At 42.3% G+C, this 21,040-nt stretch overlaps 1 protein-coding gene across 1 annotated transcript; it reads left to right on the top strand.

Moving 5' to 3' along the window:
• The first annotated feature begins 1,403 nt into the window (after positions 1-1,403).
• LUC7L (LUC7 like) lies at positions 1,404-20,119 on the top strand. Its single transcript, XM_015819247.1, has 10 exons — positions 1,404-1,500; positions 5,436-5,530; positions 6,304-6,402; positions 8,595-8,705; positions 10,010-10,153; positions 10,462-10,638; positions 12,075-12,163; positions 13,266-13,295; positions 15,208-15,378; positions 19,680-20,119. Exons 1-10 carry the CDS (start codon positions 1,440-1,442, stop codon positions 19,819-19,821), a joined length of 1,119 nt encoding a protein of 372 aa, XP_015674733.1. The 5' UTR covers positions 1,404-1,439; the 3' UTR covers positions 19,822-20,119.
• The last annotated feature ends 921 nt before the right edge of the window (positions 20,120-21,040 follow it).

Here is a 21,040-nt window from a genome sequence, read left to right as displayed (position 1 = left end):
GACGTGTAAATGCTTAGTGACCTCTGCTGTCTAAAATCAGAGCTACACATTGTAAGATACGGGTTTATGAGACTCTACCACTAGTCCAGCAAGCAGAAATATACAGGCAGTCCTCAACTTACGACTACAATTGAGCCCCAAATGTTCATTGCTAAGTGAGACATTTGTTAAGTGAGTTTTGCCCCATTTTACGACTTTTCTTGCCAGAGTTGTTAAGTGAATCATGGCAGTTTGTTAAATTAGTAATATGATTGCTTGTTGGAAGTTCGCAAAAGGGGATCACGTGACCCCAGGACTCTGCAACCGTCATAAATATGAGTCAGTTGCCAAGCGTCTGAATTTTGATCATGTGATCGTGGGGAATGCTGCAATGGTCGTGTGAAAAAGGGTCATAAGTCCCTTTTTTCAATGCTGTTGTAACTTTGGTCACTAAATGAAGTGTTGTAAGTTGAGGGCTACTTGTATTAGCTCAACTTGAGTACCCCCACCGCTTTGGCTGGGCTGCCCTTTCCTTTGCTATAAAATAGAACAGGGGTTCCCAACCAGGGGTGCGAGATGATATTCCAGGGGGTGGGAAAACTTGGGTTTTCAAAATTATAGTGTATATGCATAATTCGTTGCTGTTATTTTGAACTTTTATAAGGGGTGCAAGAATATATCAGAAGCATTCTAGGGGTGTGGGGTATAGAAAAGGTTGGGAACCCCTGACCTAGAATAAAAAGCTATCTCTCTGTCCTTCTTTCAACATTTTTTTTAAACGTGTTGTATGAAATTAACCAAGAAGCTGATTCTTGGTTGGGTTCCTACTGCACAATCCTGGCCAAGTCAACACAACAGAACAGAATTGATAACTTTATTGTCACTTTGAAATGTACACTAATCGGCATACGTTGAAATGAGATTTCGTTGCATACAGCCCTCAAAAGCTGTATTTACTATGATTGATTAAACCAGGCACCCCTGGCTGCCTTCCTTAACGCATTCGCAGTCTCCCACTTAGCAAATTTGAAGACGTGTGAAGTTCAACTCCGCCATTTCCCCCAGCCAGAAGGCACTGGGGGGGGGGGAAACAGAACAGAGCCGGAACTACAACTCCCGAAAGCCTCTGGGCCAGGAAGGCGGCCATCTTGCCTCTAGGCGTCGACCTCCGCTCCCAGCGTGCCTCGCTCGCCGGGCGTGGAAGCGGCCGAGCGCGGTGACGTCACCCTTCGCCGTCGTCTCCGTCTTTCCTGCTCCTTTCTCTCTCTCTCTGTCTCTGTCGCTCCGCCCTCTTCCTTCCTCCTCCCATCGTGCCTTGCGGCGGCAGGCGACGCCAGCAGGCCGTTAAGAGCCGCTCGCGCCGGGGGCAGGCTCGCGCCGGGCCTCCCTCCCTCTCTCTTTCCCCCCCCTCCCCGCCGTTTCCAAGGAGACGCGAGAGTCCCTCCGCCGCCGCCGCCGCCATGTCGGCCCAGGCCCAGATGCGAGCGCTGCTCGACCAGCTGATGGGCACGGCCCGGGACGGTGAGTTGTGGCGGGCGAGGCGGGGGCCTGCAGGAAGGAAGGAAGGAAGGAAGGAAGGAAGGCCGCGCGCCTCGGGCCCGGCGTGGACGGTTTCGAGGCGAGGCCTGGACGAGGCGACCCGCCGCCTCCCCTCTTTTCGTCGCCCTTCGCGTCGCGTCGCCCCCTCCCCTCCCCCCCTCACGACCCCCTTTGGCTCCCCTGCTTGGCAGGACGAGGTGCTTTTCCGCCCCTGACAGGGACAGGCAGCTGTCGCTTCTCTGAGCAACTCCCCCCCCCATATATATTATTATATTATTATTATTTTGGGGAGGGGGAGATATATATATCTATAGATAGATAGATAGATAGATAGATAGATAGATAGATAGATAGATAGATAGATAGATACGTAGATATAGATATAGATATATTTACATGTATATGTATATATATATATATATGCGTGTTATAAAGCTAAAAATTCGACTCTTGGGTAAATCCATGATAAAACCAATAAATATCGATCACCAAGAGGAAAGTAATAAAGTTATTGCTTTTATCATATATGTGTGTGTATGTATGTATGTGTATATATATACACATCTATCTATTATTAAGTATTCTAAAAATAAAAAGGTGATTCCTGGGTAAACTCATGTTAGCAAGTACAAAAAATGTAAGACCACCAGGAAGTTTTTAAAACATCTATCTATACATTATCTGTCTGTCTATCTATCTATCTATCTATCTATCTATCTATCTATCTATCTATCTTGAGTGGGTTTTTTGATGCACCCTGTTGGGCCAAATATGAGAGGAAGAAATCCGCTTTAATTCTTTGTTAGCAATCCAAAAATTTAGGATATATATATGTATATGTGTGTGTATATGTGTATATATATATACACACACATATACAGACAGACAGACAGATAGATAGATATCTCCTTCCCAAAAATAATAATACCACACAGGTAAGCAGCGCTGTTAATTCTGGGGTCCCCCCCCCCCCGAGGATTAATCCCTGAGGGCTTTCAGGGCTGGGGAAGGCTGTGTGGAGGGAGGATCAGCGGCTGAGCCCTTCCTTTTTTTTAAGAATTGGAAAAAGAGAAAAGAAAAAAAAAGACATTTATTTTTACGTTATTATTTGGGGCTTTGTTATTTCACAGGTTAGCTGGCTTGAGCCCTGCCGTTGGTTCTACCTGGGGGGAGAGGGGGGGAAAAACCCTGCTCAGCCTAAAATGCGAGCCTGGGGGTTTGATCTGCATCCCCAGCTATCTAAATTGAAGAAATAAATTGGAGAAATAAAATTGTCTTTCTCCGCGGGGGGGGGGGGAGGAAAAGTCAGCTTATCAGGGTGATGGATGTGGTAAAAAATGTAACCATCAGTCAGTCCATCAGTCAAGGCTCCTGGTTGCGGAAGGGGAATGTAACTTGAAAAGAGGAAGGGTTCCTCTGCTGCTTGACTTGGCGTTAAATGTGCCAGCTAAGCAGAGCTTCCAAATCCAGAGGCAGTGTATACGGGTAGTCCTCGACTTACGACCACAATTGAGCCCAGAATTTCCATTGCCAAGCAAGACAGCTGTTCATAAAAGTTGCCCCATTTTACGACCTTTCTTTGCCACACTTGTTAAGTGAATCGCTGCCGTTATTAAATTAGTAACACGGGTTTGTTACGTGGATCTGTCTTCCCCAGTGTCTTTGCTTGTCAGAAGGTCGCAAAAGGGGATCACGTGATCCGGCAAACGGTGATAAATATGAGCCAGTTGCCAAAATATCTGAATTTTGATCACCTAACCCTGGGGATGCTGCTACAGTTGTAAGTGTGAAAAAGGGTTGTAAGTCCTCAGTGCCGTTATGACTTCAACCGGTCTCACTCAAGGAAGGGTTGTAAGTTGAGGACTACCTGTATGGTGAAATGTTGGCGGGGGAGGAAAGATCAGGGAGAGCTGCTGTCTCACTGTCCCTTCTGATGCCCTTTCCAGCAGGCATGGTGGCAACAGAATATCCAGAAATGGACTTTAGCCTTTGGCAAAGTTCTTGTTTAGTTATTCAGGCCATCTTTAGCAAAAGGAAACTAATTAGCATAGCAAAACAAAGCCAGCCGAAAGGCAAACCAGTCAGGCCAGTTTGGCAGTGCAGCAGCCTGGCCAGCGTAAAAGTCGGTCCTGGTAACATGGGTGACACAATGGTCTTCAGAGTAGCTTCTGGTGACAGGTGCTCAAGCAGGATAGACAAGTCCCTGACACCTGCGTCATCGCATCTTCTTGCTACCCGAGTCCAGCTACCTGCTCAAGCAGGTGGTAGGGTTCTTGATGTAACATCTGATGCCTGGAAACATCTGTTCAGTAATATAAAACACGGGTACAGATGGTATGAGGGGGACAATCGAGCTTTGGAAGTAACATAAGATTTGGTCTATGCTGTACATTTATAAGGCTTTCTGGAAAGCATTGGCAGGGAATACATATTACACTAATTTTTTATAACTTGGACAATTGGAGCTGCCCTCTAAAACAAGGCTTTACACCCCAGATACGTCGGCTAGAACTCTGCCTCGTGAGTTGAAAGCCCGACTTTTCTGGTTTTACATGGTGAGGCTTTTCTTTTGTAGACTCGCCTGTAGACGTAATGCTTCGTGGGTAAAAACACGAAGGTAGGCCTGTTCTGCATGGAAACAGGACTTTAGTATGTGCCCCGGAAAATATATATATATATTTCCCCTAAAAAGCTGTGCATTCCTGACAAGGTTTGTATCTGCTTCCCTACTGAAAGTCTGGCCCATTTGCAAAAACCCTACCGATAACTTTTTGCACTTGGTTTCGTAAATGAATAAAGTGCTTGTTCTTTCTTTGTGTATTTGAGTTGTTTTTTTTTAATTGCTTCCCATATTTTTATTTCATACAAACTGAACAATTGTGGCCCCTCTATTTTATTTATAAAGGTTCAGTGTATCTTTGCCTGCCTACATCAATCTGCAAGGGAGTTGCAGAAAAGCCTCATGTTCATCGAGCCGTGAGTCACAACCAATTTTTAAAGCTGTTATAACAAAAAACAAAAGTGTTTGCTGCTTTTTTTCACAAGTAACTTTAAAAGTATAGTTTAGAAAAGAAGGAAAGAGGAAAAAAAAAAAACCATTTTCAGTAGACACAACCGGATGCAAATCCTGATCTATAGTCATACACAGACTAGCTTTTTTAAGAACAATTGTCACATACCATTACCACTTTGCCTTTACCTTTTATGTATCATTCCCCTGACTTCCTTACTGCAGGTTTGGGCAAGAAAACTTTTCCTTTAAAACTTTTCAACAGCGGGCATAAAATTCTGCAGCTGAGGTCTTGAAGAATGCAGATGGGTATAGTATGTGTTGGAGCTCGCAGTGTGTATCAACTAACTTTTTTTTTTTGCTTGTTTTAAATGGCTCCCGAATGAGGGTGGGAAAGGGGAGGCAGAAGATAATCACTTTTTAGAGAACATTTTGGTGGCCTTTAGACATTCAATGTGTGTTAATACGTATGAATCAGCAGTACTTAATGAAAAGACACTTGATTCATAAATGGCTACCTAGTAAAATTTCTGAGTGTGATTCACGGCCTTCAGCTAAAATGGGTTTTGGTTTTCCGAACCTTTGCTTTCTTTGTAGAAAAGATCATTTGTGGGTCTGGACCCAGATTGTGTATTTTTATGTAACTATCTGACTACGGATGTAATTATGGTCAACACCATACTTAGTAAGTGGTGCACCTGATATGAAATGCTGTGCATAGTTTGATTCTCAGCTGTGAAAGAAAGAAAAAAAAATCTAACTTACGTTTTTATAATTTTCTGATCAGTTCTGGGGTTCGTGAATGATTTTTATCTGCGTAATGAGGCAAAATTAAACGTACCGTAATTTACCGTGCTTCATCAACATGTAACAATATTTCATATTTGTAACCAAAAATGAATTTCAGGAGATGAAACCAGACAAAGGGTGAAGTTTACAGATGAACGGGTCTGCAAGAGCCATCTTCTGGACTGTTGTCCTCACGATATCTTGGCAGGGACGGTAAGTCCCCTTCCTCACCCCACTCATCTTGGGGTCCCTCTTTTATTTCAGCGCTCATTCCTCAGCCTGCTCCCTTCAGTATATTTAATTGCCACTCCCCAGATTTACCAGTAGAGGCACAGGCACATCCTCAACGTACGGCCGCAACTGAGCCCAAATTTTCTGTTGCTTAAGCGAGACAATTGAGTCCCCCCCATTTTATGGCTTTTCTTGCCACAGTGAAGTGAATATGGTTTCCCCATTGGGATCACGTGACCCTGGGACAGACACTGCAGCCATGATAAAAATAGGATCCAGTTGCCAAGCTCATGAATTTTGATCACGTGACCATGGGGATGGTGCACTGATCATAAGAAAGAAAACTAGTCATAACTTTTTTCAGTGCCAGAAGCAGATATGCAGCCCTTTGTAATATGATGTCACTTGTTTGGGCCACATGAAGCTTTGGGGTCATTTTCAAAAGTGATTCTCTATATTATCGAGTGCTCTAATTAGATGATCTGAAATGAGAAGTATACATCCTAAAGGAACTCTAACATTGTGCTGTACGATCCTGCATTTTATAAGTATTGAGGCTTCCCGGTATGTTTATGGCTGTTTTGCACTGGAATATCTAATCTGTATGATGATCTTTGGAATAGGAAACAAGTTGAGCAGCTGACATATCATTATAATTGATTCATTTGCTAATCACTAATTTTATGTTTTGCTTATGGTAATATGCTGGATTTTCAGATGATATTGTCTCCTATCCTTTTTTTTCCCTTCAATAGCGTATGGACCTTGGAGAGTGTACCAAGATTCATGATTTGGCGCTGAGAGCAGATTACGAGATTGCAAGTAAAGAGAGAGACCTGTTCTTTGAGCTGGATGTAAGTGCTCCATATTTTGACAATAATAAACGGATTCAAGCAGCTGTTTGATATCTCTGTTGTGTACCATTATTGCAGTAGGCATAAGTGCTGTGTCACCTGGGCAAAACATTGAGCAGGTTCGTGGCTGTGCACCTCTGTGGCTGTTACTTAATGTTACACACTTTATTGTAACGAGATGAATAAAAAAGGTAGTCATTTACAACTAAATTATGCTAGGAAGCTTCAAGGGCTTTTCTGCAGACTGAAGACAGTGCAAATTATTCTGTGCTTGTCACAGGCTGCAGTTTTTTCAGTCGGGCAGAGCTCTTAACGGGTTAACTTCTAGCACAGTGGTTCTCAACCTTTTTAATGCCGCGACCCCAACCGATCGTAAGTCGAGGACTAAACCGGTCGTAAGTCGAGGACTACCCGACCGGTCGTAAGTCGAGGACTTTCCCTGCCCGGGAGCGCCGCACATGCGTGGTTCCGCCCCCTGCGCCGGCCGAGGCGTATCTAGCAAGCGGCAGAGACGGAGCAGGCCGACCACCAGCTAGCCCAGCCCAAGGGAGGTAAGGCACCCGCCGGAAAAGGGAAAAAAAATGGCGGACAAAAAAAATGGCGGACAAAAAAATGGTGGACAGCCTTGCTTGGCGGCCCCCATGAAATGGTCGATCGACCCCAAATGGGGTCCCGACCCACAGGTTGAGAACCACTGTTCTAGCATATGTTATGGTCAGTGTCGATAATCCAAAATGCTTTGGTTCTGTACAGATCGGTTGCAGATCAACCCCTGCTCCATAGAAGAGTGGGGACTATAGGAAGTCATCAATTTACGACCACAATTGACCCCCAAATTTCTGTTGCTAAGGGAAACATTTGTTCAATAGGTTTTGTCCCATTTTATGACTTTTCTTGCCACAGTTGTTGAGTTGCTGCAGTTGTTATTAACACGGCTGTTAATGAATCGGGCTTCCCCATTGACTTTGCTTGTCAGGAGGTCACAAAAGATGATCGTATGACACACACATACACCCCCCCCAAGAACACAGCAACGGTCATAAATATGAACCAGTTGCCAAGCGTCCGAAAGTTGATCACGTGACCATGGGGATGCTGCTGCGGTCGTAATTGTGAAAAACGGTCATAAGTAACTTTTTCCAGTGCTGTTACAACTTTGAACAGTCATTAAATGAACGGTTGCAGGTCGAGGACTACCTGTATTGATCCGGTAGTTCATCCTGCTCCTAAGTTTAGCCTCTTCAAATTCCAAATAGTATGATTTAAAAGTTGGTTATCCGTGTCAACTTTGGAGAGAATCTGAATCCTTTAAAAGCTAAACTTTCACCTAAGCGTGTTCCCCTTTCCGTTCTATTCTTGCTAACCCTAAACCGATATTATAAAATTGTAATAATGGGGCTGCAACATTGTTAGGTCGTTATTTTAGGTGTGAGGGAAAGTTTCATAAGCCATATCTCCAGTTCTTCAGAAGAAAATCTCTCGTTTCCGTCTCTTTAATTACCTTTTTTTGAAGTGGCTTGTTGACAACAAGAAGTAAAGAGAAATTCATCTCATGAGATGATTTTTATAAGAATAATACAAGCCGATTAAAAAAAAAGTTATACATAGATGTTATCATTATCTGTACAAATATGAAAAAATGTCTATATTTAATCATTTATACATTGAAAATATTAAGAATTATATTTGTTTAAGGTGGAAGAAGGAGAATACAATTGGGAGAAGGGAAGATCAAATAAGTATAATATTAATTAATATACCAATTATGGAATTATCAATATCAATCCTTCTTGTGCCATATTTGTTATCAGACGTTGGCGATCCTGTTTTTATCAGCCGCACGAAAAAGTGCTGCTGAGTTTTGTCCAAACCAGTCCCTTAGATTTTGAAGCCATGATGTTCTTTTTTTGCCTGGAGAATCGTTATTGACTGTTAATTAACTATTGTGGGGTTTTTTTTCCAAATATATAAACCAAGACGTTGTACACCAGGCACTGGAACTTGTTATTGTAAAACAACCCAAAAAATATTTTTTTTAAAAAAAGTAAAGAGAAATAAGGTCTGCATTGAAGAGAAGCATTTTCAAATTGGGCCTTTCATGCCGCCTTCATCCCTTGATTTTTATCACTGAAATAAGGATGTGTAAGGACTGGCTTTCTAACATTAGCACTGTCTTGTTTCTATACAAACAGGCGATGGATCACTTGGAATCTTTCATTGCTGAGTGTGATAGAAGAACAGAACTGGCTAAAAAACGACTTGCAGAAACCCAGGAGGAGATCAGCGCTGAAGTGGCTGCAAAGGTATTTCTGTTGTGCAGTTGTGCTCTTGGTAAAATGCCGAGACTCTTGAAATTCATAAATTAACTGGCTGTTGTGCAAGGCTTCTGGTGGTTATCTATACCAAGGGTCCCCAACTCCCGGTCTGTGGACCAGTATTGGGCTGCAGCATGCCAGCAACTGGTCCACCCAAACAAGCAAAGCCCCATCTGTGGGATGCGAGCAGCACACAAAACCACACATTCTCCGATCTGCGGGGAAAACCTTTCTCCGTGGAACCGGTCCCTGGTGCCCCAAAGGTTGTGGACCTCTGATCTATACAATTGATTGGGCAAAACTCATCTAGGTGGTCTTAGGGATCCTGTAGGTTCATACGTTGTTTTAGTGTCAATCTAGGCTTAACATCTGTGTGAAGACATCTGAGATAACTTAAGAGCTGGAAATACCATAGATGTTGTAAGCATGAAGTCCCTCTTCAAGCCACTTTGAAATTCCTTTAGAAAGATAGAATTTAGATTTAAAGGTCAAATAAACAGCATAGCTGCTCTTTAGTATTTACATTAGGGATAACATTAGTTTATCCATGAGGTTGTGTGGAGAATTGCTTATCTGTTCTATTCATGCTTCCCATGCTAAATAAATAAACCAAGCACGTGTGCTTTTACATTATATAACAATGGCTTTACTTACCAGTTAACTTTTGTCTCATGGCTTTCTGCCAGTGCTAAAATTCATTACAAAACCAGAGATGCAGTGGTTGAAGCAGGAGATTAAAAATGAACGTGGTTTCTCTTAAACCTGTTTCATGCCAGAACTTCTAAACATAAAATGCCTTCCACCTGGGATGTATGATGCTACCCTGAGTCCTTTCAAAGTTGCAGTCGGTTCAAACAGTCGGTTTAATGTGACAGAAAATTATTAGGGTGCGATCCCATGAATCACATTTAAGATAGATGAGTTGGACTTTTGTTTAACTTACACTAAAATTGGTTTGATTTGATTTTAAGTCCTTGACCTAGCTATTATTTTGATGCAGATCCCCTGACATGGCATTCCAGGTTTAGGAATGGCACTGAGCCCTAAAGAGGGGATATATCCCACCTTGGATGATAAAAAAAAAAAAAATCCACTTGCTTGGAAGTATGACCAACATCCATTTGTGGGTTTGATTGTTGTCGCTGGGGGATTATTGGGGTGGGGGGAAATATTGCTTTAATTGTTTTTCTATTGGGTTCTTATCTTTGTAAGCTGCTTGGAGTCACTGAGAGTGAGTCGTATAAATTTTCTTCAGTCAAACAAATGACCCCAAACCCATGTCCATTCTTTAGGCAGAGAAAGTGCACGAACTCAACGAAGACATTGGGAAGCTTCTGGCTAAAGCTGAGCAGCTAGGAGCTGAAGGGAATGTGGATGAATCCCAGAAGATCCTGATGGAAGTGGACAAAGTCCGTGCAAAGAAGAAAGAGGCGGAGGTTTGTTCTTTCTGAACTGAATATGTGGATTTACTGCTTGGATTTACTGCTTTTTAAGCCTAGGATGTAACTAACCAAGCGAGACGGGATTACCTCTATCGAAAAACGGAGAAGGAAATTGCAACGTTGATCTTCCTTTTTTGACTAATGCAGCTTTACTATATTAGATGGGTGTCTCTAGTGTTATTTGTGACGTGTTGCACTTAGGCAAGGTAATAATGAGTCATTGGCTAAGGTGGGGGGAAGGAAGTCAGAAAGGTGAGTGATGGGAGTTTTCATTTTAACCTATTTCTGATCTTCTGATCTAGGAGGAATACCGTAATTCTATGCCTGCATCCAGTTTCCAGCAGCAGAAGCTGCGTGTTTGCGAGGTTTGTTCTGCATACCTCGGTCTCCATGACAACGATCGTCGTCTGGCTGATCATTTTGGGGGCAAATTGCATTTGGGCTTCATTCAGATCCGCGAGAAATTGGACCAGTTGCGGGTAAGGGCTGTAGTTACTCAGGGGTAAAGTACTCTTGTATGAAAAGAGCCTTAAAATCATCCTGGACAGTTTTGATTTTAACAATTGGGTAGACACAATATTGGTCTAAGTCAGGGGTAGGCAACTTTGGCTGTTTTATGACTCATGGACTTCAACTCCCAGAATTCCTGAGCCAGCATGGCTCAGCTTGGAAACCTCTCCCTTTCCCCTCAGCATGGCTGGCTCAGGAATTCTGGGAGTTGAAGTCCACGAGTCATAAAAGAGCCAAGGTTGCCTACCCCTGGTCTAGGTAAATCAGTGTTTGAACTGTCTCTTGTTCTTTAAAACTTAGAATGGGTGAATAGCCTATGTCAGACAATCCTACAGAGTAAGGATAGTTTCACGTTCACACAATTAAGTTCATGTGTGTGTGTAACTTGATTTTTCTCTCCTTTTCTCTGCTAAGTAAAATTCTTAATACTGTAATGTATGTGTGAAATGACCTCATTGAGGTGAGATGTTTTATGTAGCTGCATGGTTGTCATTAAGTAAACAGGCTTGTGTGAGTCAGATTTGTTTATTAGGATTAACAAATTTGACGCTCCTATTTAATTGTTGCCTTTGTCCATGGGATAAATCCGTAGGTTGAAATCAGAAACTTGTCGTTATCAACAGGGAAGTCTATTAATCTTCTAAATAAACACTTCCTATACTTCTCATTTTAAGGGGTAACTTAAGATGCTGTATATAAAACCAACACTTTGTGTGGCTGATGTTTCTGTCCTGCCTTGCCTCCAGTTTTGGACTCTGCAGTCTGTGAGAGGCATCATGTTCTTTCCTGGTAAAGAAATTAAAGACTAAACAGGGTTACATTAATGTTGGTATCAGAATGCTAGTCTCTAGATTCTGATCTTCTAGCATTCTGAGTTCTTTTGGGTCCTCAAAAATGAGTTTCTCATAGGATCATTTTCTTCATGCTTGAGTATTTGATATTTTGGCAAATTATTTTGGCAAATTATCCTCTTTTTCTTCAGCTTTTGCCTTGATATTAATATGTTGCCTGTTTCACGTTAAATCTCTGCAACTTCCTCATAATTTGCTTATTGGTTCGGTAAAGGTTTTAATCTGGAAGCTCTTGGTGGGAACATTGGTCATGCTTATTGAGATTTGTGGACCCAATACATCAGAAATACATCAGGACATACTGATATGTAGTCAGATAACAGTCTTAAGTGGTTTTTACATATTAACTACATGGTGTTGCTTTTAAGTAGCTGTATTTTTTTCTAATCTTTTAATTGCTGCTTTTAAGCTTAACGTGTCACTTAAATAGGGACCTCCTAATAGGAGAAGATGATGTCACCAACTGTCTTTGAATGACTCTTCCTTGCTATTTGCTGGAATCCTTTTGATGTAGAACCCAATTATATTTGACAACATTTCTTGTCTCGCTCTAGAAAACCGTAGCTGAAAAACAGGAGAAGAGAAATCAAGACCGGTTGAGAAGGAGAGAAGAAAGAGAGCGAGAAGAACGTGTGGGACAACGGTGAGGGATTGCAGAGGAGAAGCGTGCGGCTTCCTGACTCAGTGGCATAAGAGGTCTTCTGGTGTGCTAAGATCTCAAAGAAGCGGCACAGTAGAAACTGGGCTGTGTTTGGTCCCCAGGCAGGGCAAACCTATGTTGGTGCCTTTTTGGCCCTCTGAAATCAGTAGAATTTGGAAGCAGAAAGAAGAACGTAAGAGTTCAAACAGTAGAATAGCAGGGCTGCTTGATAGAAGATGAAAAGTAGTGAGTAGACATCTGTTTCTTTACTGTTTAGAATTTGGAATCCTTTGCCAAATTCACTCTTGACCCTTTCAGCGTATTACCTTCTGGGGTCTTAAAAGTGTACAGCACTTTTTAGAGCAAAGAATCCTGCTTCATCAGAACACGTTCCTAACTATGCTTGTGTCATGCCTCCGTCCGAGCCTGACTCTGAGGACGACATGGAGTTCCCTGTTGAGGCCCAGGAGGGGGTGTCTGTGGCTTCGGAGGACTGTGGGGAGAAACAGGCTAAAGCAGGCCAGGGCCCTTCAAGTTTGGAACAGGGCAGGCAGAGCTCAGGCCAGGAGCAAGGCCCCTCCCCATCAGATCCCAGAGCAAGGAGAGCAGAAAGGAGGAGGGAACAACGGAGGCAGGCTCACATTCTCGGGAGGAGAGCGTCACACCCCACTCCACAAGGCACACCTGGGGAGTAGGTATTTAAGGAGACGCTGTGGGGTGGGGCATTTGCTGGGAACAAACGTGAACTCTTGTGCTGTGAGCTTTTGTACCTGGACTCTTTGTATTTTGGATCAAGTTTGTTTCCTGCTGAGTTTTCCTTGCTGTCTTCAGTTTTGCAGTTTGCAGGTTACAGGCAAGCTGGGCGTGGAAAAGATCATACTTTGTTTGTTATCTGTTTTACTTTAAAGAACTGTTTAACTCCGTTGACTTTTATTGAACTTGTGCCAGCATATGTGGGGGCTGTTGGGTGAAGGTTGGCAGTGCTTACAAAGACAATTGTTCTGACCAGCTAAGTGCTTTGCCTCCGTTCGGGGCCCTGGGTCATCACAGCTTGCATACTGTCTCCAGCTCCTCCTTTTAAATCAGTGCTGTTCCTTTTTTCTAGATCTGGATCAAGAAACCGAGATCGCAGAAGGTAAGAGAGATTGTATGTGTGTGAGTGAAGGGTACATATACATTGAGGTGATGGTCCTCAAATGAGCTCCTTGATAGCTTTTGGCAGCTCTCCATTTGCTGCTTTTCTCCAGACCCAAAAGCAGAAAAGTCCCCCAATCCTTCCTAGTCTGTTACTATTTCTCCCTGTTGTAGGACTCGTCTGTTAAATTGCCACTGAATTGAGCTACATTGGGTTGGCACCCTTGCTGTTCGCTTTTTATAAATTACGATGGCTTTTTGATATATAGAAGTAACGTTGAGTTGCTCAATAGCTTGGTGATCTCCTTCAGCAATCTTTAGAACAGAAATTGTCTACAATGTTTAGGACACACAAACATTATCTTGTGTTTATGTTGAACTGTATTGCTTTATGTGACCAGCAATGTAACTACATGGGTTTTAGAATAGCAATAGTTCTCAACTAATTTGAATTATTCTTTTTTTTTTCCTGGTCTAACCTGCCCACAGGCAATTGAAAAGGCACATGAGGCCTTTAGTACAGTCCACCCACAGAGGCTAGGTAGCCTCACTTGAAAGGGGTTTTCAATTCCAAAACGCAGCGCACTCCGTTATTTAGAATGCTGCACAGATCCACTGCAAATGCTGTCATGTTGGCATAAAAAATCCCCTTTTAGCAGAGAGGAAGAGCAAAAATCATTTTTAGCTGGCACTTTGGAGAAAACTCCACAGAGATTCTCTAAAATACAATTGTTGAATCTTTCTTAAATTTAAATTTATAGGTTTTTTTTATGTGGAGACAGTATATAACAAAGAATGCAGTTCTTGTGTGATGCAGTGGAAGCTACAAAAGCATTGGCTTCAAATTCTGCAGACTTGTAAAATATCTGGAGGGATATCAATAAGCAATTGGAATATCATTTTGCAAAGTTTTAGTTGTAACCTCTTTGGATGTAATGTCTCATATGTACATTCCAATGATTTTCTTGTAGAAGTCTTTGTATAATTGTGGTTCACATGCATAGAGTCATCCAAAAATACTATAAGGCAGAGCTAAAAGGGCACGGAGTTAAAAACTAAGCCCCTCAGTTCTGTCATTAATTTATGTAGACTCTAATCTGAAAATCATTTGAATCATTGCTTAATAAAGGCCAACTGTTAAAGAGGCTATTAATTATTTAATTTGTATATTGCTGAATGCTGTAAGAGAATAAAGGGGAAAGAATAGAATCTGGTTTTCCGTGAACTTAAGGTATTGATCCTTAAGGATGGCCTTTTCATCCATAACAAAGCACTCTTAATACAGTGGAATAATAATAATAATAATAATAATAATAATAATAATAATAATAATAATAATAATAATAATAATAATAATAATAATAATAATAAAGTTGGAAGGGACCTTGGAAGTCATCGAGTCCAACCCCCTGCTCAGGCAGGAACCCTACACCATTTCAGACAAATGGCTGTCCAGTCTCTTCTTAAAAACTCATCATTTATTGGTACCGGGAGGTGCGATGGGTACCAAAAACAATGAGTACCAAACAGTTTTTTCTCACAAGGAATAATTTAGTGAGTCACAAGGCAGCCGACACCGTCAAGTTCTAGCTTTTGTGTTGAGTACCAAACAAACAGTGAGTACCAGGATAAATTTGTCATGTCAAAATACATTGAGTACCAAATTCAATGAGTTTCAAAGCAGTTGAGTACCAAAGGACCACTGTACTTGGTATCTTGGTACTCAAGGTACAACATTGGCTTAGTTTGTGTGATAAAATACAGGCAAGCACTTGTTATCTCCTCCTAGAGGAAAAGTCGGGCATAAATTGTGTGTGTGTGTATTTGAAAAGAAAGTGAGGTAACGCAGTTACTCTTAATGGAAGACTCTTTGATATGGCTGGGCTGAATTGTTTTCCACCTTCCCACTGCAGATCGCGATCCCGAGAGCGGAGGCGCCGACGTTCCCGCTCCCTTTCCCGCGAGAAGCGAAAATCCCGTTCCAAGTCTCGGGAACGAGAGAGGCACCGACGCCACCGCAGCCGTTCCGGAAGTCATAGTCGGGGTCACCGACGTGGATCCAGAGACAGGAGTTCCAAGCATAAGTATGGCCAGCCTATTCTCACTGCCGCTTGGAGGGAAAGGCTTGTTTTGCGTGGAGTTTAGCCAGAGGAAACATGTTAAAAGCTGAAAGGAAACCAGGATACATTTAGAAATAACGATGCCAGTTTCCAAGTCGCCCCCCCCCCCCCGCAGGGAACATGTTGGATTAAAAAATGTGGTTGTCAAGATGCAAAGAAGCAAGGAAGGCCGAGCTCTTGTTTTCTCCTTTGTGAATAGACTAGAATAGGCAGAGATTTCATCCATGTGAAAAAGACCACAAGCTCCAGCAGCCATTTTGAACTCTTTTGCCAGGCCTGCAAATCCCGTTTTCCCCAGTGTAAGAGACGACTTCCCTGCTTCTTCGAACATTTTTCGTTTCTGCCAAAGGCATGCTGTTCACTTAGTGAGTAAATGACGTGTTGCTATCAGGAAGGTGTTTGTTAGCCTTTCTAAAAATGTTCAGATAGGGCTGTACATGGATGCAAAAAACTGGCCCAAACTGGTGGTCTTTTACACAGAAATTAACTAATGGTCTGATACCACAGTTTAATTCTATTCAGGAACAACAACAAAAAAAGATTCTCATATTGTTCTTAGAGATGATGTTGGAATGGATTTAGTTTTTAGTTTGCACCTAGTAATTCCGCTTAATACTTACCATTCTATCCCTTACAGAAGGAAAAAGTTTAAGAGAAGTAATTTATTCCCCGCTTACAAGTTGACCACACGCCTTTGAAAATCTCATTTATCTAATGATAAAGTGGATTTATAACCTCACCCGTTGGAAGAGTGAGTGAAAAATAGAGAGTATTTTATCTCTTTTCTCTGCACAGAAAGGATTGAAAACGAGAGATATTATAAAATGTGTGGAAACTATTAACTCGTGGTTGAGATACTAAATTCATTTTTTAAATCTGTCTTAAACATGAACATTAAAGAAAAGAAGTTTGGACAATTAGGAAATGAGGAAGACCCTGTAATTACTATTACTCTAAAGAGCAGGTAAGGGAAGACTTCAGAAAACGCGAATGTGCTATAGCTCATAAAGTGCCCCCCCCCCTCCCAGGGGGAAGAATTGCATGGAGAATATTTTCTGGAAAAAATGGGAAATGCCAGAAACCGGGAGAGGACATAAAAGATTGCAAAACGTCCTATTTCTTTTAAACAATCCTCTGCTGCAATTTCTTAAAAATTCAGCGTCTTCGAAAGAGACAGTATCTGGCAGGTGCAAAAGTAGATAACGAAAGGTGATCCTGGATAAAGGAATCACGACATTTATGGATGTGGGACGGTTCCTCTCTTTTTGTTTTCGTTTGCAATAGAGATGTAAGTCCGAAAGCTTTAGTCCAGTGTTTCTCAACCTTGACAATTTTAAGGCATGTGGACTTCAACTCCCAGAATTCCACAGCCAGCATTGCTGGCTGTGGAATTCTGGGAGTTGAAGTCCACATGCCTTAAAATTGTCAAGGTTGAGAAACACTGCTTTAGTCAAAGACTGGGGTTGTTGGCGGGAAGAGGGCCCTTGTTTTAATTTCACGGAGCAAGGTTACACCTGAGTCTAAAAGGACTCCTTCTCAGGTAAAGCTTTTGGGACACAATTTTGGGAACAGAAAATGCCTTTGTTTTGAGTGTAGGTCCACAGCAGCTTCAGCGTACTGAGCCAGTGGAATACTGTAATTAAAAACAAGTGATAATTCTGTATCCCATAAAGTCATCTTCTTTAGATAACCCTTCATATGCTAGCTAGAGAGGATGAGATTTATCGTAATTCATCCTAATTCATTTGGAGGCCCATCCTGCTGGAGAAGAGACTGATTGATGAAATTGAATTCAGACTATGGTCCTGTAGTTGCAAAAGTACAATTTCGATCGCAAGTAGTCCTCAACGACCCTTTGTTTAGTGACTATTTGAAATGACAGCCGGGCTGGCAATAGTGACTCGCAACCGAGTCTTCGGACTTAACGACTGTCATAGCATCTCCACAGTCACAATTCGGGTGCTTGGCAAGCAGCCTTACGTTTACGACAGTTGCAGCGTTCTGGGGTCCTGTGTGGTCACCATTTTGAGATCTCCCCAGCTTGTTTCCAGCAAAGGGAAACCAGATTTGCTCAACAACCCCCTGATTCACTTAACAACGCCAGTGGTTTGTTTAAAAACCTTGGTGGAAAAGGTTGTAAAATGGGGCGTGACTCGCTGCCTTGCCTGGCAGTGGAAATTCTGTTCGCAGTTGTCGTAAATCGAGGACTGCTTTCATACCTTGTGTCCTCCCCCACCTTTTAGCAGTTGAAAGATGGCATATTCCATCTCCACGTGATAAACCAGGCTTGAGAGAAAATGGAGAGATTGCTCACTTGGGTGAGGACCCCAGATTAGTGGAATTATCCAGGCTTATCGCCTGCTTCCCATTTTATAGACTTGAAACGAGCAGTCAGGCTGGTGTACAAGTTGGCTAGTGCTAACTTGAGTTAGCAAGTCACAGATGCTGAAGAAGGACTCTTAACCCCCTTCGGAATTCCTGACTCTATTTTTTCTTCCTGTTTTTTTCCTCCTCCTCCTCTGTTTGAGCACTAACATCATGGTTTGTGCTTTTCTCTGGGTGGCAGTATGGATTGGACTCAGAAGGAGAGGGCAAGTGAATTTATTATCGTAAGGGGAGAGAGGTTGGGCCATTCATAAAACTGTCTTGCCTAACGATTCCTTGACCAAGCCATCCTTGGAGAGCTGCTTTGGTAAGCTGGGGTTTAGGGTCAGAGGGGAAACTTCTAATACTATAGTATAGCACTGGTTCCCGTGGAGAGCCGTTGAAGGAGAACAGTGTCTGCTGCCTGTCTATGGGGATTCTCAGTCATCCAGATCATAGTTGTCTCAAAGATGCCTTTAAAGCAGTGTTTCTCAACCTTGACCATTTTAAGGCATGTGGACTTCAACTCCCAGAATTCCACAGCCAGCATTGCTGGCTGTGGAATTCTGAGGGTTGAAGTCCACATGCCTTAAAATGGTCAAGGTTGAGAAACACTGCTTTAAAGGCACCTGGACTGTTTTTTTGAGGAAGAAGAAGCTGCATCAGTTGAACTGATGAAGCCTCTTGGATGAGAAGCGAAACTTCTTCTTTTTCCTCAAAAAACAGTCCAGTTGCATTTTGAAGCCAAAAAAACAAAAAAAGGCATCTTTGAGACTGTCCGGTACAGATTGGAAATGGAATTTAAAATGTGTAGCAGAGAACAAATAATAGTACGGTTAGGTTGAAGAAATTGAAAGATGGGCGATAATGTATAGACCAGGGGTAGTCAACCTTGGCTCTTTTATGACTCGTGGACTTCAACTCCCAGAATTCCTGAGCCAGCCAGGAATTCTGGGAATTGAAGTCCACGAGTCATAAAAGAGCCAAGGTTGACTACCCCTGGTATAGACTATCATAAAATTCCTTTGTGTTTGGTGTGACGCAGAGTAGGAAAAAACCCTGATGCTGATGTCACCATCGAATCTTAGGATGTGAATGAATTAAAACAAGACTGAATTATGTTTAGTTCTTCTGCAAGGCTGGCTGTGGTCCCAGCAGTCACAGGAGCAAATTTATTAATTACCAAATCTCACTTTGGAAAGGATTATGATGCTCCGTTCTGTTCAGGTGCTAAGGCTTTTTTTCATGCTTCTCCTTATCGCCAGTTTTTTATTTCCTGAACATGAATGGCTCCTTGATAGAAGCCATGAAGATTTAGGTCTACTTTTCAGTGACCATTTTAAGGAATTTGCTTTTGACTCCCGAGATAAAAGAATTTGCTTTTGACTCCCATCCATTGCTACAAAGTTGGAGGAGTGGGATTAATTTATATTAGAGTGATTCAAGGCCAGTGCCCTCTGAATGGCATTCTTGTCTAGGAGAATTTCATAGTTTTAAGAATTGGTGTCCTTTTAAATCTGGATTTTGAAGTATTCTGTTAACGAATTTAAAAAAAAACAGCTCTATGTGGGGAACCTGAATTCTATTTGGAGAGTCCTTCTATGATTCACTTATTCTTTTGGCCATTTCTTTGAGGATGATGTACTACATTTCAAAAAAAAAATTCCTTTGAATTCTTATCCTTTGAGACCAGTTGAGATAGCTTGTGCTGAATGAGGATTCATCACCCCTTCCTGCCTATCCAGACAAGCGATTTTTTCTTTCCCACCAACTAGCCAGCTCCAGGAAGGAAAACTGACACCTCCTGGCCACCTTTCTTGTATATATGTATACATGTAGCTTGAACTGGGGCGCCTTTGTAGTGGCTCCTTTATTATAACGTTGCTCACTTTGTACTTCAGATCCTCTAGGGATCGGTCTTCAAGAGAGAAATCTCGGGACCGGGAGAAGAAAGAGAAGAGTTCGTCTGAACGGCGGCACGAGAGCACCAATGGCAAATCTCGCTCCAAGAGGTCGGAGGAGAGGGAAGCCGGCGAGATCTGAGCTCCCGCCGCGAGACCCTTCTTGTACTGTAAATAAGTCTTGAGAAGCATTCTACACGGCCCAAATCTCTCATTTATATTAACGGAAGACAGCACATCCTTTTGTAGTTCTGGATTTCTTATCGTTTCTGCAGCTAGCAATGACAGTTCCCTGCCATTGACCGAAACTTTGTTTTTATCAAGCCTAAAGAGATCCAGCAGCCAAGGATCCACCCAGATTAATAATATCTTAGAAGCAGAACACAGCTGCTGGAAGGCTATCCTACCGGAAGGGATTGCGATCCGCTTTAAAAAACAAAACACACAAAAAAAGTATCCTCACCTGCTCACTTTAAAGCATCACTTGCATTTCTATAGCCAAGTTAAGTTTGTACCCTAACTGAAAGACCCTCAAGAGATGGGGGTGCCTTTGGCCTCTCTTGTAAACCCCTTCATTTAGGGCAGGGGTAGTCGACCTTGGCTCTTTTATGACTCGTGGACTTCAATTCCCAGAATTCCTGAGCCAGCTAAGCTGGGAGTTGAAGTCCACAAGAGTCATAAAAGAGCCAAGGTTGACTACCCCTGATTTAGAGGTTTCCTATTCCGTATTTTCAAACATTCAACTCTGTGTAAACAAGTCAGCAGTTTAACTGACATGCACCCTTGTTGAAATTTGGGGACAAGTTGCTTCAACTGGATAGGGTTTTTTTTTTTGTTTTGTTTTTAGGGTAATTGTATCTGTAGTCTGGTGAAGTTAACACGGCATTCTAATTTAAATGATAATTGGGTTGTTTTGCTCAGCGCTCTGCTCTTCAGTGTAGTTTTTCACAGCTTGCCTATTCTTCAGCCTGTTCATTTATTACCAAATCTCACTTTGGAAAGGATTTTGGGTTCCTGAATTGGGTACACGTGTCCTAGTTTGTCACTTAACAAGGAACCTCGTCAAAGACCCTGTTGAGAGGTGTCCTCCCGAGGCAGATGATCCTCAAAAATCTATTTGGTCATCAACGCATATAGTGCTTGCACTTTCCGTGATAAACTAAGCATTGGTTGGTAAGAAATCGGTGAGATAACGGACCATAATCTGCTATTGCTACGATCTGCTTAAAAGTTACAACAGCTTGAATTTTAACAAATGACCACTGAAAGCTGATCAAAGTTAACAGCAGGCACCCCAAGTCTGATAAACTGGGGGAAACGTTTGTTCCGCTTCTATATCTATATCTCCTCCCTTTCGCCCC

The sequence above is a fragment of the Protobothrops mucrosquamatus genome, unplaced genomic scaffold (genome assembly GCF_001527695.2).
Source record: "Protobothrops mucrosquamatus isolate PMUCROS unplaced genomic scaffold, P.Mucros_1.0 scaffold880, whole genome shotgun sequence".
Classification (NCBI taxonomy): domain Eukaryota; kingdom Metazoa; phylum Chordata; class Lepidosauria; order Squamata; family Viperidae; genus Protobothrops; species Protobothrops mucrosquamatus.
Note: the sequence above shows the minus strand (reverse complement) of the source record. Positions and strands in the feature narration are given on the sequence as shown.

Bases quoted from the DNA above. Each gene is read 5' to 3' on its own strand.
- LUC7L (XM_015819247.1), top strand. From the start codon at position 1,440: ATGTCGGCCCAGGCCCAGATGCGAGCGCTGCTCGACCAGCTGATGGGC. The intron at 10,154-10,461 runs GTTTGTTCTTTC...CTTCTGATCTAG, and splicing joins CAAAGAAGAAAGAGGCGGAG to GAGGAATACCGTAATTCTAT. The intron at 15,379-19,679 runs GTATGGCCAGCC...TTTGTACTTCAG, and splicing joins GACAGGAGTTCCAAGCATAA to ATCCTCTAGGGATCGGTCTT.